Source organism: Prionailurus bengalensis, chromosome D2 (assembly GCF_016509475.1).
Source record: "Prionailurus bengalensis isolate Pbe53 chromosome D2, Fcat_Pben_1.1_paternal_pri, whole genome shotgun sequence".
Lineage (NCBI taxonomy): Eukaryota > Metazoa > Chordata > Mammalia > Carnivora > Felidae > Prionailurus > Prionailurus bengalensis.
Window position 1 is genome coordinate 70239590 of NC_057351.1, and position 14578 is coordinate 70254167.

The window sequence follows — 14578 nt, forward strand, 5'->3', positions numbered from 1 at the left end:
TGCATCCCCTGTGTGGGGCCCGATGACCTCCCCCTGCCCCACACTCGACCTGACTGGGATAACTGCCATTCCAGTGAACTGCGATGAATAATTAGGTGACCAGTGAATCATGACATCACGGAGTCCGAATTAATCACCAATTATGTGTTTATAATATTCTGTCTGTGCCGTGTAACTAAACTCAAGAGCGGTCGTTGCCCTAAAGGTAACCAGACTCAAGACCTTGGTGTGGAGAAGAATCAAAACAGCTAACACTTCCTGGCACGTTTCTATGCACCGGGCACCATGCGAGGTTTCACACAGGCCAGTCCTAAACTGAGAACTGGGTTCTCAACTGGGGGCAGTTTTGCCCCCCACGTACATTTGGCGATATTTCAAGACATTCTGACTGTCACACCGGGGGGGAGGGCAGTGCCATGGCATCTAGTGGGTAGAGGCCACCGTGCACCAGACGGGCCCCACCATGGAGAATCACCCAGCCCAGAACATCTGAGGTGCTGGAGTTGAGAAAGCCTGGTAGGAGAGCTCCTTCCTCCTAGGGCTGAGAGAGACGACACGTACAAGTCCACGGGGTTCAGTGCCTGCCACTGACCACACCCACATTATCATCGTTACCTTGTCCCAGCGGGAGACGCTGAGGCCTGGAAGGAGGAGGGAACTGATGTCAGCACGTATGGGAGGGGCTGGTGCCCTGGCCTGGGTGAGGACCTCTCTTTTCTGGGTCTCAGTGTCCACACTTGGGTTGTAGGAAGCCTGACTCCCCTGCAAGGAGCTCCCTCCTCGAGAGCAAGATGGGTAAGATGATGGGTTCTGGGGTCAGTCCTGCCTGGGCATCTCCCAGTGACCTCATCTGTGTAAGAGGAGTCATGACTGTCCCCACCTCGCAGCACGTGGCAAGAGGGACACTCAGGCAGGCAGGCAGACAGCGTCAGCTGTGGCTGGATCACTGTTTGCCAGGCATGAGCTTCCCCCCCCACTGCATACCGTCCAGCCCCTACTCTCTCTCAGACCCCCTGCTCCAGACCACATCCTCCTCACTTGCCCACTTCCTTTGTGCTGGCCTCAAATAGGCTGGGGCTCCTCCCGCTCAGGGCCTTGGCCTTTGGATCTGCTATTCTGTCGGCTGGAGTGGTATCTCCTTCCCTCAACTTTGGTCTTTGCTCAAATGTTGCCTTTTCAGTGCCCTGACCCCGCCCTCCGTTTTAATTTGCACACACACAGGTCCACCCACCTACCCCCCTTCCCTGCTCTGTGTGTCTCCACCACGTGTGTCCACCCGACGTACCACGTGTCCTACTTATCACAGTCCTTCTCCCTCCCAGATCTTGGAAGCCCCGGGAAAGCAGCAGTTTTTGACTTTCCTGTTGACCGTGGTAATCCCCAGGGCCTGGAATGGTGTAGTAGGTACTCAAGAAACAGTTATCAAACAACCAAATGATTCCAACCTAGATGGCCCGACATAGACCCAGCAAGTTTTAGCTTTGGCGGGGCGGTGGGGGGGGGGACCGAAAGGCAAAGGAAGAAGCAGAGATTTACATCCAGCCTCGGCGGGGGGAGGAAGGTCAGGGGCTGGCGTGCAGCCCGAAGGTCTCCTACCTCACTCTGCAGGGCGTGAGCTCTCTTGGCCCAGGACATCTTCAGGTCCTCAGGCAGCGCCGTGAACTCGTGGCACCATGTCCTGTAGTCGTGATCGCTGGCTAGGGCCTGGGCCTTCCTGGCGTGGACCAGGTGCACCATGTCCATGGGCAGGTGACACTGGGCTCGGCTGCCTGCCGCCCCCCGCCTGTACTGAAGCTCGCTCTGCAGCTGGCCCACCCGCCAGCAGTGCCGGAGCCGGGGGTCCTCGCTCACGCTCCGGGTCCCGATCAGCCTACCTCGCTCCTTCACAAAGTCATGTCGGTAGAGAAACTGGAAGGGAAGACTGCAGTCAGGGGCTGGCCTTCGGCCTGCTTAAATCCCACCTGCATGTTTTCACTGCCGACCCTAGAAAACTCACCCACTCTTCCACTAGGAGGTGATGATTATAAGAAAAACCACAGTGAGGGTGGCCTGAGAGCATGCTTCCTCCCCGGGGGCTGAACAATTAAAACATCGCTCCATTCTTCCTACCTAATTAAAACCATATCCTCAGGACCAAAGGAAGGGCCCCACTCCCCTTATGTGTGTCCTATGGCCAAAAGGAATTTATCAAAAAAGGTAAAAGAGAAACTCGTGCTTTAACCGTTTGTACTTGGCAAAACATTAAACCCAAAAGACAGGATCCATTTATTTGAAGTCCACGTTTTCTGTGATTTGTTTGTGGGAAAGAGAAAGTCACCTTCATGTCCCAAAGCTATGGACGCTATCAACAGAGTGGCTGAAACACAGCTGGCCAATCCTAACGCCAACGTGTGAAACTACAGAGAGCCAAGAGGGAGATGCGTTACGGTCGTATTACAATTTCTCTTACGGGTTCTCTGTCGAATTCTAGGCGCAGTTAGAAAGCAGGCGGCTCACGCGTTACAGGGGGGACCGCTGGCGAGACCCCGCCATTAGAAACAAATCCTAATCGCTTTCCTGCTGGAGACCTTTGCCTGAGTTTAGCTTCGGATTAACAGAGCCTTTCTTTCCCTCCCTCCGTCAAAGAGTCTCATTCCTAACTAATATATTCTGCAGGTGACATCCTGTCTCACACGGTGATAGATTTGCTTTAATTCAGGAAAATCAGCCGTAGACATTGTTTTACAAGAAGTTAACAGAAATTAGGCAAAATGGAAGGTCATATCATTCGACTCACATCACTGGCTATATCTCCAGAGACGCGAGCAGCCTGGAAGGGAAGAGCGTCTATCGTCAGCTTGTAGCCTTGAGCACGGAGATTACGCCAAGACTCCTTGTATTTGGCCTACAGTAGGAACACATGTAGATCTTCTTTAAAAAAAAAAAAAAAAAGAAAATTACACGAACCAACGAACAAAGGCTACCCCTTTCATTTGTAGTAGGGCGTTCGAGAATCGATTTCTGACCAGCAAAAGCGCTCTCTTTTGCAAAGACAATCTCATTAGCACACACACTGGCGTGCTCTCTGACGCATATGTACGCGCCACACTTGAGGAAAAATGCATTTACCATGAGCATCTAAAAGACATTTTTTAAGTTTCTGGGAACACCAGAAGGGCCACCGTTAGAGCCCATCACGGCCACAGACAGACGTGGCTTTGGAGCACGTCTGCACCTCAGCTTACGTCAGGAAAGGCTTACGTCACTCAGATTGGCCGCGTTTGCTTTGGCTCGGGCGAACTCAGGCAGACCCAGGGTCATTGTGTACCGGTGCCTCTCCTCGTCCCCGGCTGCTTTATAGAGGCGCTGGGTAGAAAAAGAACGAAGAACAAGCAAGGAGATAACGCTCAGTGCTTCTGCAACGCTGCAGGTCCCTCGCTGGCAGGCGGGAAATAGGTTTGCAGAAATAGGTTTGCGGAAGGCCACTCGCTGTGCCACAGATACACCTTCAGCCCTGGGGAAGATCTTTCTTTCAATAAAGTCAGTTCTTTCATGAGTCAAATTGAGTGACATAAAAGGAGTATGTAAGACATTGCAAGTTGCTTCTGACGGGGTTCGGGACGGGTCGCCCCAAAATACGGCACCTTGGCGTACTGAATGCTTTAAGCTGAAGGAATCTGGGAAACAGCAGGTGCCAGAAGGGCTCTTTCTTCTCCCCTCTCCTGAAGCAGGTCAGAAGACCCTCCTGTGAGAGATGCCCTCCCCACCCCCAGAGGCGATGAGCGTCCTTATCTCCGAAGACGGCGGGCTGCAGAGAGGAATCTGAGCGAACAGACCGAGCTAAGTGTGCCCCTGTTCTTAGCTCATCACGTTTTGCCTTGACTCTCTACTCTTCATCGAACCTCGTACTGAAACGCTCAGGTCTAACCCGTTTCTTCTGTCTTCACTTCCTTATGAAGGCTCCCCGTACCATGTAAAACTTGAGTTAAATACACTAGTATGCTTTTCTTTTGTTAATCTGCCTTTTGTTACAGAAGCCGCACTGAGACCCTATGTTGGGTAAAAGAAACGGTAACTTTTCCTCCTTACGCTTTGCCCAATGATAGGCTGAGGAAAGAAAACCACATTTAGGAACACTATCAAAGCTCTTCTCATTGTAAACTTTTCCCTCGAGGATATAGTGTACAGACGATAAATACCAAGATCCGGGGGGATTTGGGAGAAGCCCTGGTTGGCGGAAGGGGGGTTCCCAAACTCTGTTCTGCATCCTTTCCTAAAGCCCCGGCTCCTTCCGTGAGCAAACTCCCACCAAGGCCGCCCTGCACGGCCTCCGCCAGTTACGAAAACACCTATTCTTGTGATCAGAAATGGCTCTGTGACTGGTGAGTTCTCTGAGGCCAGAGGTCATCACAAGAGGCAGTGTTACCCCACAGCATCCAGCTCACGCAGCAGGCAGGAAAGCCTGGACGGGAATTTAAAATTGAGAACGGTTGCTACCCAAGCTCTTGGGGACATTCTTATCCTACGCTGCTGTCTCTTACTTTTTGACTTGGGGGAGAGTGGACCCTAATTGTATAAATAGCCAAATCTCGACTGGCTTCTAAAAGAGTCAGGAAGAAAATCTGAAAAACTCAGGACGATGCCAAAGTTAATTCTCTGCCGAGCTCGATTTCTGTTTCAAACTTGCAAGAGAGCCACCGAGAAGTAGAACCAAAGGGGCTGGACCGCTGATTTTATGTAATAAGATCCCTTCCCCTGTGTGCCGCTCTGGTAGAGATATTTAAATAAAGTGAGCAAACAGCACGTAAGGGAGGAGGCAGAAATTCCAGAGGTCCGACCAACAGCATTCTACGTAACCGGCCTTGCATCAGCACCCCTGAATAACCACACATCCTTCCGAGAATAATCATCAGAATGACCACGGACGTGCGGTTAGCCATTATGTTCCTAGACAGAACAGATGAACGACGGACCAGTACTCTCAAACTTTAATGTGCCAAGGAAACACGTGAGGACCCCGTTAAAGGACCATGTGCATTCAGTGGGTCAGGGGTGGGGCCCGAGGTTCGGCACTTCTAACAAGCCCCCCAGGATATCCTGCTGGTCCGTGACGGCCCTTGAGGGGCAAGACTAGAGTCTGAACCAGATTTCCAACTGGGCCTTCCTTCCCTCTGGAAAATGTTTACATTCCATATGTGACGTTCTTTTCTTTCCAAACCCCCATGCAAACACGCGTGCTTTTTCCCGGCCCCGACCCCACAAATACACGTTATTTTTAACAAGCTAGCAGTTTTTAAAAAGGCCATTCCAAAGCCATCCGATTTTACCTCATTGGTAATCTGGTTGCTGAGTTTTGCATGAAGGAGGCTGGGGGTGTCTGTCACAGCTGTGTACTTGAATGACTGGGGATGCTGACGGTATTTACTCTGAGGGAAGAAGACGACTTGTTAGGCATCAAACCCGAAGGAGACGAAGCTCTCTAAGCACTGGTTATAAAATCTCACTTTGCAAAGGCTGCTAGTCTGTTCCCCGGAATCCAGTCCGACACCTGCTCTCGTGACCTCAGAGCTCAGAGGGAGGAAGACGCAGAGGAGGACAGGACGGACTGAATCAGATGCTTACCCACAGGAAGAGGAGAGGACATCTAGCCCTTTGCCATGAATGGGAACGTGACTATTGAAATTTGCAGTTTGCTCCTGACCTTTGTTCACTGGAGACCCAGAGCCCCTCGGCTCTGGGAATGTCCCAGAAAGAACTGTGCAGCTTAAAAAAAAAAAAAATACCGATTGCCTGCACCCCGCCCCGGGAGACCAGGATTCATTAAACTGTCAGTGGGCCCAGGCATCTGTATTTTTTTTTCAAGCTCCAAAGACAATTCTGATGCCCCACCAGGTTCAGAAACCACTCTCTTTTGAGATTTCACTGGAAAAGTAAAGCGCAAAGTTCAATCTGAACTCCCACGGTGAGGCCAGCTCCATTTTCTCAGAGCTCCTAATCAATGTGTGAGCCCACCTGATACTTCCAGTGCCCTCCGTTATGCCCTCCTGTCCTTGCATCTACAGTGAGTGGACGTCCCAGAGCCCTTGCAGGTGTAAGTAAGATTCCTCAGAAGCTCAAAGGGCTTAGAATTCTAGACTTCTGTATTTTTACCATGAAATTATCACCAAGCTTCTAACAACCATTTCCCAGCCACCGCAGAAGCATAGTTGCTGGGACTATTAGCGCTAATCCTCATAAAAACTAAACGAGAGGGGTGGAAGGACCCCCATTTAACCGATTACAAAGGTGAGACTCAGAGAGGGCAGGTGACAGGCTGGAGGTCACACAGCAAATGAGCACTGGCCTAGGATTTCAGTCTCCATCTGTTGGTCTCCAAAGCCGGCCTTTTTGTCATTGTACCACAGGGCCACTCTTCAAAGGGACCCTAGGGAAGCAGATCTTACGAGTCAGTGAATAATTCTTACGTGTTCATAAGGGACTGGCTTGATATGTGCAAAGCTGTCTTAAATGACATCCAGTCTAAATGGAGGATCTCGTAACAGAACAGAGGCCCCAGAAGAGGTTATGCGGTGAACGGCCACGGTTAACAGTTAACATCTAACTGGCTTCAGCAGGAAGAAGTAAGCTGAATGCTTATTTCTCCCGTGGAAATAAGACGGATACCCCTCAGCCCTCCAGGGTCCCCGGTCACCTCACTGATGAGTTCAGATGCCTTCTTTCTCCCTTCGATCTCTAACGTGCCTGGAATGACACAGGGAACGCCTCGCATGAAGTTCAGGTCTGACCGGTACAAATTCTAGAAGAGACAACACAAGGAGTCAGAAAAGCCAAACTGGCAGAACAAGGAAGCAAGGAGAAGCCGGAGGACCCACGAGAGGATAACGTCGTAATTAGAACTCACGGCCAAGCCAGTGTCTCCAGACAGGAGCATCCTCAGCAAACACACGGTGCCTCCCAGTAAGTGTTTGTGGGGGATACAAAAATGTAGGTCAAAAGAAAAACGATTCTGCTGTCACCTGTCTCCGTAGCTTTGGAGGGAGGTGAGGCAGGTGTTTATCTTCATGGGGGCTATCAAGACATAAACGCTGGAGTGGATCGTGCTTGGAAAGTCAGTTGTCTTGGGGCAAATGTGGAAATGACGGTTTAATAGGCCTTCTAAAACAAAACCCAGCAGCAGAGGGTGGCATTAATTAATCATGGGTTAAGAAAGAACTAATAAATGAATCCAGAATCATCTGGCACAGGCCTGTCTGTGTGGGTAGGGGCGAGTGTGTGTACCTGAGTGATCCGGGCTGACAGTTTAAAGGGTCCCCAAATTCGCTCCCCTGCAGCCACGCAGGTGCCCCCCCTCCCCCGCCCCCCGCCCCCCGCCCGATGCTGCCTTCCAAGTGCTGTCACAGCGAGAGGCAGGGCAGGCGAGGGCTCCGCTCAAGTGACACACGGGCCCTGAGCTGAGCGTGGCAGCTCCACGGTCCTCCAGCTGCTCTGGGGTTCCTGACAGTTTCTGGCAGCCGGTAAGCACCGTACACGGGCGGAAAACCCGAACAGACGACAGATACCCAGATCTGAGTGTCCCTTTGCTTCCAGGCACTGTCGAACCAGGATGCAGGTTTTGTGCGGTGTTTTGCTTTCCAACCCCAGCCCGTTACTTGCAAAGCCCATAGCACAGAAACCTAGAAAGGTAGGCAACAGGGGGAATGCCAAACAGGACGCTGCCGCCTGTGGAGGGGAGACATCCGGGATCTCTTTGGGAGTGAGGAAATCCTCGGTGCTCCCCAATACTCCCAGGCCACCTGCTTCCGGAAACAGGTGGCTCGAGCTTGACACGCACGTGGGAGGCCCGTGAAGGTCTCCACCAGTCGTCGCGGGGACCCAGGAAGGACTGCTGGGGCCCGGATGCCCTGCCCTCCCCCACACACTCGCCTCTGCCTGAAGTGGGTCCGCTCTGACCCCAGCCTCTCCTAACAGAGCATGGCCTCCCTCAGAACACGGGCAGCCTGGGAATTTATGAAGCACAAAGAAGAGCCCCCCGCCCCGGTCAGACCTGAGGCCAAAGGCAGTGCCGGTAGCAAATCTTCAACATGCAAAACATGTGAGCGGAGGGCATCCTGGTCAGACGCCATCTAAGTTCACGTGTCAGCCCCCCTTTCTCACTGACAGTTGTGGGGTCTCGGGCAAGCTCTCTCTTTAACTTCTTCGAGCCTCCCTGTCATTTCTAAAATGGGGTACAGACTACTGATACGGGGTTATTTCGAGGTTCAAATGAGATCATGTGTGAAAACGTCATGTTTGGAACCAGTGGATGTTTCCCGTTGCCGTTAGATCTGTGTAACTGTGCTGGGCAGGAGGACGGGGCAGCGTTTCCCAAGAAGACCCCAGTTTGGGATTTCTCACCTCCGAAATCCCCCGCGGCACCAACGGGAGCTTGGAGTCACTGCCTCCTGGTCAAATCTGAGAGGACAGAGCCCTGAGAGAGAGGCCAGGTCCCCTTACCTCGCTCTGCAACTTGTGAGCTCTCTTGGCACAGCTGAGCCTCAGGTCTTCGGCCAAGGAAGTGTACTGGGGGAGCGGGTGTCTGTAGTCCTGGTCGCTGGCCAGGCTCTGAGCCTTCCTGGCATGCACCAGGGTCACCATGTCCAATGGCAGATGGAAGTGTGCCTTGGAGAGTTCAAAGCCTTTCTTGTAATTCACCTAGAGGGGCAGACAGATCAACAGCCGCTATTTCAAAGCCACCATTTGCACAGGGACCATCAGGGACAGAGAGTGCAGTGAGAGTCTCCCAGGTGAGCCCCGGAGATGTTCTGGCGGGACCGCTGCTCCTTTCTTGTAGGGACTGGCTTAATTAGCAGGATTCATGACACTCACCACCCTCAGCTCCTGGAGGTCACTGACTTAGATGATGAAGGCCCACGGCTCCCCCAGTTGGGGCAATACAGAAGTGCAGGAGACCTACATCACATCACGTCAGTGATTCCCTTGCTGAGTCTTTAGATCTTCCCATTTGCCAGAGGCAAGAAGGTATGTGGCTAACCTGTGAGGGCACGGGGCCTGCCAGAGTTTCTCCCCCTCCCCCTGTCAGGTTCAGACTTTAGACACCGGGGACTCCCTTCTCGGGCTTAGCCGATGAAGAGCTTCTTCAAAGCATCAGACGACATCCTAAGAAGTCTGGGTCAGGGGCGCCTGGGTGCTGAGCGGGTTGAGCATCTTACTCTTGATTTCGGCTCGGGTCATGACCTCACTGATCGTGAGTTCGAGCCCCGTGCTGGGCTCTCCACTGACTGTGCAGAGCCTGCTTGGAACTCACTCTCTCTCTCTCTCTCTCTCTCCCTTTCTCTCTGCTCCTCCTCTTCTCGCTCTCTCAAAATAAATAAATAAAATTGAAAAATGTAATTAAAAAAAAAAGAAATCTGGGGGCCAACAGCAGTGGGTAGACGCTTGGAAAGCCAGTTCTGAGGGATGGGTATTCCCAAGAGGCACGCTGAGGGAGGAGAGGACAGACCACAAGCTCCACGGCAGTCCTCAGAGAAGCTGCCGGAAGGTCTGCGAAGCTCACTCTGGGCTTTCTCAGGAGTCAGGTGCGTAACTTCCACCTCCGCCATCTTTCCCGGAGCCCCGGTCACCCCTCCCTTACCTCCTGCTCCCATCTAGCACCCTCCCCTGACCCCTAGCATAAAGGACAGGACAATTCATGTGCAACCCCACATTCTTCGGTCAGCACTCCAGCCCAGAAAGGGGTGGGGGTTGGGGGGGAAGAATGTTAGAAATGGGGAAACTGAGGCGGAGAACATGTGAAGCTGTGGACAGAGCCTGAGATGGAGGGCTGGCACCACATTCACTTTCTAGCTGATCTTAGACAAGGGACTGAGGCGCTCAGAGTCTAGGTCTTATCAGTAAACCGGGATGGATAAGACGATAATGTTCCTCAAGAGAGTTCGTCCAATGGTTAAGGGAGACCCGGGGTGTAAAGGTGCTTCGTCCTTCGTAACACAGTGGATATACGTCAGCGTCCAGCCCCACCGTTTGCCCGCGTGCATATGTGCAAGGGGACACTGCGTACACACTCGTGCCAGCATCCAGAGGGTCGAAACCACGGGCTGTAAACTCAGACGTTTCCAGGCACCCAGACGATAGCACCAGTGAGTGAGGCAGGCAGTGAGGGAAAAGGAGGCGGCCGCCTGACCAGGAGAGCATAGGTCCCTTCTAAATGGAGCTCTCGGTAGTCAATGTCAACTGTGGCCTTGAGGAATCCAGGGCCAGCTTCTGGCTGGAAGTCTACGACCTTTATGCAAAATGTTCCACTTTTAAAGGTTTGCAACTAATTCACTCTGCAGACCAAACAAAACAGCTCTGTCGTCCAAACCTAGCCCACAGGCCCCCCTTCGTGGCCACTGATCGCATCACAGAATGGCCCAAGGGAGCTCAGGGGTCGTCTGGCTCAAACTGTCACTTGACGCAGGAAGAAGCTCAAGCCCAGAGGAGCCAAGGGACCCAACAAAGGCGCACAGCTAGTTAGGACAGAGCCAACGGCCACAACCGGAAGGACAAACGACACATGCTGGCCGTGCACCATTAGGTGGGGGCCCCCCCAGTCCCGCTGCATTTTTTCGCCTACTTACTTCGCTCTGCAGCGAGTTCGCATACACTGAATGTGCAAGGCTGATATCGTCTTCCAAGCTCCGGGAGCCAAGCATCTGCCCTTTCATTTTCTCAAATGCCTCTTTGTATTTGTACTAAAGGGAAAGAGAGCGGGAGAGAGTAACAGCTCGGGGACAAGGGACACGGAATGGGAGAGGTGGGTATTGGGCGAAAATGTTTTGTTCTTTTGACAGTGACTGGGTGAGTTAAAAGAAAACGCGTGGGAGTCGTCAAAAGGCCTATTCTTTCATATGCAAGACTCCCAATGACTAAAGGGCTGGATATGAACTGGCAGGACATGTTAGCACTTGGGCGGCCCGCGCTGGAAGAAGGTGGGTGCATTGTTAACAGTCTCTGCACGCGGACTTGCTTTAGGAAAGCGCCTGGTGGAGGGTGCATTTCATCTGCCCGGGGTCCAGAGTTACAGTCCGGCATTTGGCTTTGTACCCCGGCTAGGGGATTTTTTTTTGTTGTATGGTATGTTCTCTCTCACTGGTCGTTACCAGATTGCCCTAACACAGTCAGTTGGGAAAGCAGAGGACAGTATCCACAGGCAAAAGAAGGCAGGGGTTGGGGGCAAAAGGAGTAAAAATCGGTTAGGATTAAACATTGACACGGTAATGGAGGTGGATGCTCACGTCACTTATGATTTCGCCGGAAGCCTTTGCTGCCTGAAATGGAATGGCATCCAGTCTCAATTTATATCCGCCGTCTCGAAGTTTGCTCCAGGATTCCTTGTAACGTGTCTGTTGGGAACATGCGGACAAATAAAGACCTTCGTGTGATCTGGTGGTTCTGAGATGCTCATTACCAAGATGGGCACCGGCTTTGTTATGGGTTTTCTCCCCCAGCGCCCGGTTGCAGTTAGAAATCACTGCGTCTTAGCAAAAACCGAGAAAGAGTTGGAGCCTGCCTCACGCCCACCCACGGGAGGGAGAGTCTTTTGGGGGCGACTCTTTAGAGTCAGACCCAGATTTCTCTGAGCAGCAAGCCGAGTGGAAGAAGGAGGCATAAGGCTGAGCGTGCACAGCTCTTGACGTAAGATAAGGAGAACACAACTGTCTCTGTCGAAGAACGGGAAAGGGGGCGGGGGTTGCTGATCAAGGTCACGGGAGGGAAGGGTCTCTCCTCGCCATAGCCGTTGGCTGCCCTCACCTATATTCTGACGCTCCCGCATTTCACCCCCTCAGTACCAACGCCTTTTGTAGTAGGGCGGTTTTCCTAGTCTCATTCTTGCAAATGAGCTTGACTCCTCTGGAGGATGGCCTACCTAGCCCGCAGAACTCGGCAGCGCAAATGAAAGCATGGGGCCCCTTGGTCACAAATATTACAAATTTCAAGATGGTGACGGCAGAGCATTCAAGTAAGCTCCAGGCCCTTCTGAGTACGGGATGCTTCTGAGCACAGGCTGCCGGGCACTGCCCAGGTCCCCGGATCCCCCGGAATGAAAGCCAGTGCCCCATCCGCCAGCCTCACCTCACTGATATTCATGGCATTCAGCTTGGCCAGGAGGACTTCAGGGAGGTCGGCTGTCTGAGTGTAATGGTGCTTTATGTTTTCTCCTTGTTCCTTATATAACCTCTGTGGAGGAAGAGAGGTTTTGCATTAAACCCAGGAGGTTCTTCCACACAGCCATCAGCCAAGTTACGCTCCGGGAGACAAGGGACAGCTGCCACCTCCCCATAGAGACAGGATCTTGGGTGCCCTGCCTCCACCTGGATCCCGCAGCCAGCACGGTGACACGGGCTTCGTGCCCTCCCGAGTCCTACGTCCCGGCTCAGAACACGACAGGCTGAAACCTGCCTCTGCGTTAACACTCTGCTTGTAGCATAAACCTGACACGGTGTCAGATTGGAAAATGAGGTCTAGTTAACACGTAATAATTTTGTTATTAACCGTAAAGCGTGGGAGGGCATTAAAATTCAGAAGCATGAAAGAGGGCTCTTCCACAGGGGACGTCTGGACCTACTTCAATCCCCACTCCCTTCCTCTGTCTCGAGGATTCTTGTGCTAATAAATGTCTACCGGGTGGGTCTGGGGTGTCTTTCATGCGGAACTCTGATGTGGGCTTATGACATCCTCATAGTGATGACACACGAAGTTGGCATCGGCCACCAGAGAAAGTTTCTAAGCCGGGCTTTTCCATCCCAAATCTTAGTAGCTGTGTCCAAAGTTTCTACGTATCACAGCACTGCCCCCTAGAGTTGGTTAGGGTAAGGAAGAAGCCCGGGTTGTTTTTCTTCATACAAAAGTTCTTGTTTGACCATCTGTGTTTCTCAGAATTTAATTTGTTTCTGATGGGCTGCTTGTCAAGAAATTATAAATTCCTAAACCCGTAAGTTTGTAAATCATCCCAAAACTTATTCTGATAGGCACTCAGGACATTTCCAAATGCCTGTTAAATAAGGCACAATCAGAATAAAATATTCAATTGGGAAGCATGAGAGAGAATTTTGAAACTCCTCTTCACCAAGGGTTGCACATTTTCCTCACGGCAAGTCGAATGGTTTGAAGATATTTATAAGGCGTGTCTGCCCCACTTTACAAAGATCTGCGGGCCTCTCTCAGCAGAATCAGCCAAACGGGGTTAACCCATGTCCTAAAGTGAGTTTTGATGGGACCTCATCATTCGATTTGGTCTCCGACGAACGCCATGCCGTGAGGACAAAAGGCCAGGTCTCAGTTTCACGTTAAAAAGGGAAGACGGGAAGTGAGTTCACCGTTAGTCTCGTGCCCGCAAGACCCAAATCATTTCCAAAGTCTTTGGGGGAATTCAGAGAGCAAGAATTCCTGCCCTTGGGTCCCAAGGAGCCCTAGCGGGGGCTGAGTCTTCCAGTTGCCAAGAATTTTCACTCCCAAAGTTCCAGTTCTGGAAACAACACCTTAAAACAAAAAGGAGAGGGGAAAAGCCCCCCCCCCAACACAAATCTTGAAGATATGCAAATGGGAAGACAGGAGAGCATGAGGGCAGTGGGGTGGCAGAGCCCCACTTGGCATCAGAAGAGCGGTAACACCCCATTTGCATCCTAATGAGGAAGCACCCCCGCTAAGGTGCTCCTTGGCAAAGGACGAGGAGTTCCTTCATCCTTAGAACAACAGAAAGAGCAAGGCAAGGAACCCTCAGCTTCAATCGCAGTGTTGAAAGAAGAGCCCACTCTTAGAGTTCATAATGTATATATATTATCACTTACATCCACGGCTTGGGTATAACTAATTCTGGCCTGGACCATCTCCGGAGTGTCTTTAATACTGGTAAACTTCAAAGCATCTGGAGGCTGACGGTACTTCTTCTGTTGAGCAGAAAAAGATCAAAGCTGTGAATTTTGTGCCGCTCTTTCATGCCATTTGAAAGGGAAAATCATAGGTTGCTTGAGATTAGAGTGAATTTGTGAACATAATTATTATTCGGCTTTCCTCCATCTTTATATCCTAGGTGCCTTCAGGTTAATATTTGTTTCAATTTAAGAATAACCTCATGTCAATTAACATTAAAGTATTTCTAGCTGGTGCAAAGAAAACATCGCGAAATTGGGTTATACCGCTAAAATACCGGGGGATGTACGCCTAGGAAAGGGTTCTTTTTGTGGGTTTCAAATGCTGCGTTGTTTACATCTCTTACTTTGGGTCTCCCAAGCAAGAAGGTGGTTACATTCATCAATTGAAGCTTCCCGCTTTCCTTCCACGAAAGGACTTGGCAGAGATTATCACAGTCAAAACCCTCGCATTTAACAGTCAGGGATCACAACTATTCAATCACTTTAGAACCTGGTTCAGTTAACATGAGCAAGGATTCTTTAGAATGTTACAATAACAAGAAGAAGGGTGCTATGGTTGAAAGGAAGAAGCTTACACTTTGAAAGACACTAGAAACAAACAAACAAACAAACACAGAATCACAAAGAATTCCAATGCTGGCAAAGACCTAGATACCCAATTCTGATTCTAGAAGTCATGCTTAAATTAA

General features: G+C 51.2%; 1 protein-coding gene across 11 annotated transcripts in view; it reads right to left on the reverse strand.

Annotated features, from left to right (window-relative positions):
* The window catches only part of LOC122493260 (nebulin related anchoring protein), a 70499-nt gene that overhangs the window by 13183 nt on the left and 42738 nt on the right, over nt 1-14578 (reverse strand). For 10 of the 11 annotated variants that reach the window (XM_043597589.1, XM_043597583.1, XM_043597582.1 and 7 more), the window contains 10 exons: nt 13806-13904; nt 12091-12195; nt 11253-11360; nt 10596-10709; nt 8473-8670; nt 6671-6775; nt 5307-5405; nt 3241-3345; nt 2777-2884; nt 1597-1908 (listed from right to left, as the gene is read on the reverse strand). In XM_043597589.1, coding sequence (XP_043453524.1) covers nt 1597-1908; nt 2777-2884; nt 3241-3345; nt 5307-5405; nt 6671-6775; nt 8473-8670; nt 10596-10709; nt 11253-11360; nt 12091-12195; nt 13806-13904 — 1353 coding nt within the window. The remainder of the gene's footprint in view (nt 1-1596; nt 1909-2776; nt 2885-3240; nt 3346-5306; nt 5406-6670; nt 6776-8472; nt 8671-10595; nt 10710-11252; nt 11361-12090; nt 12196-13805; nt 13905-14578) is intronic. The other variant, XM_043597591.1, reaches the window with a different exon arrangement.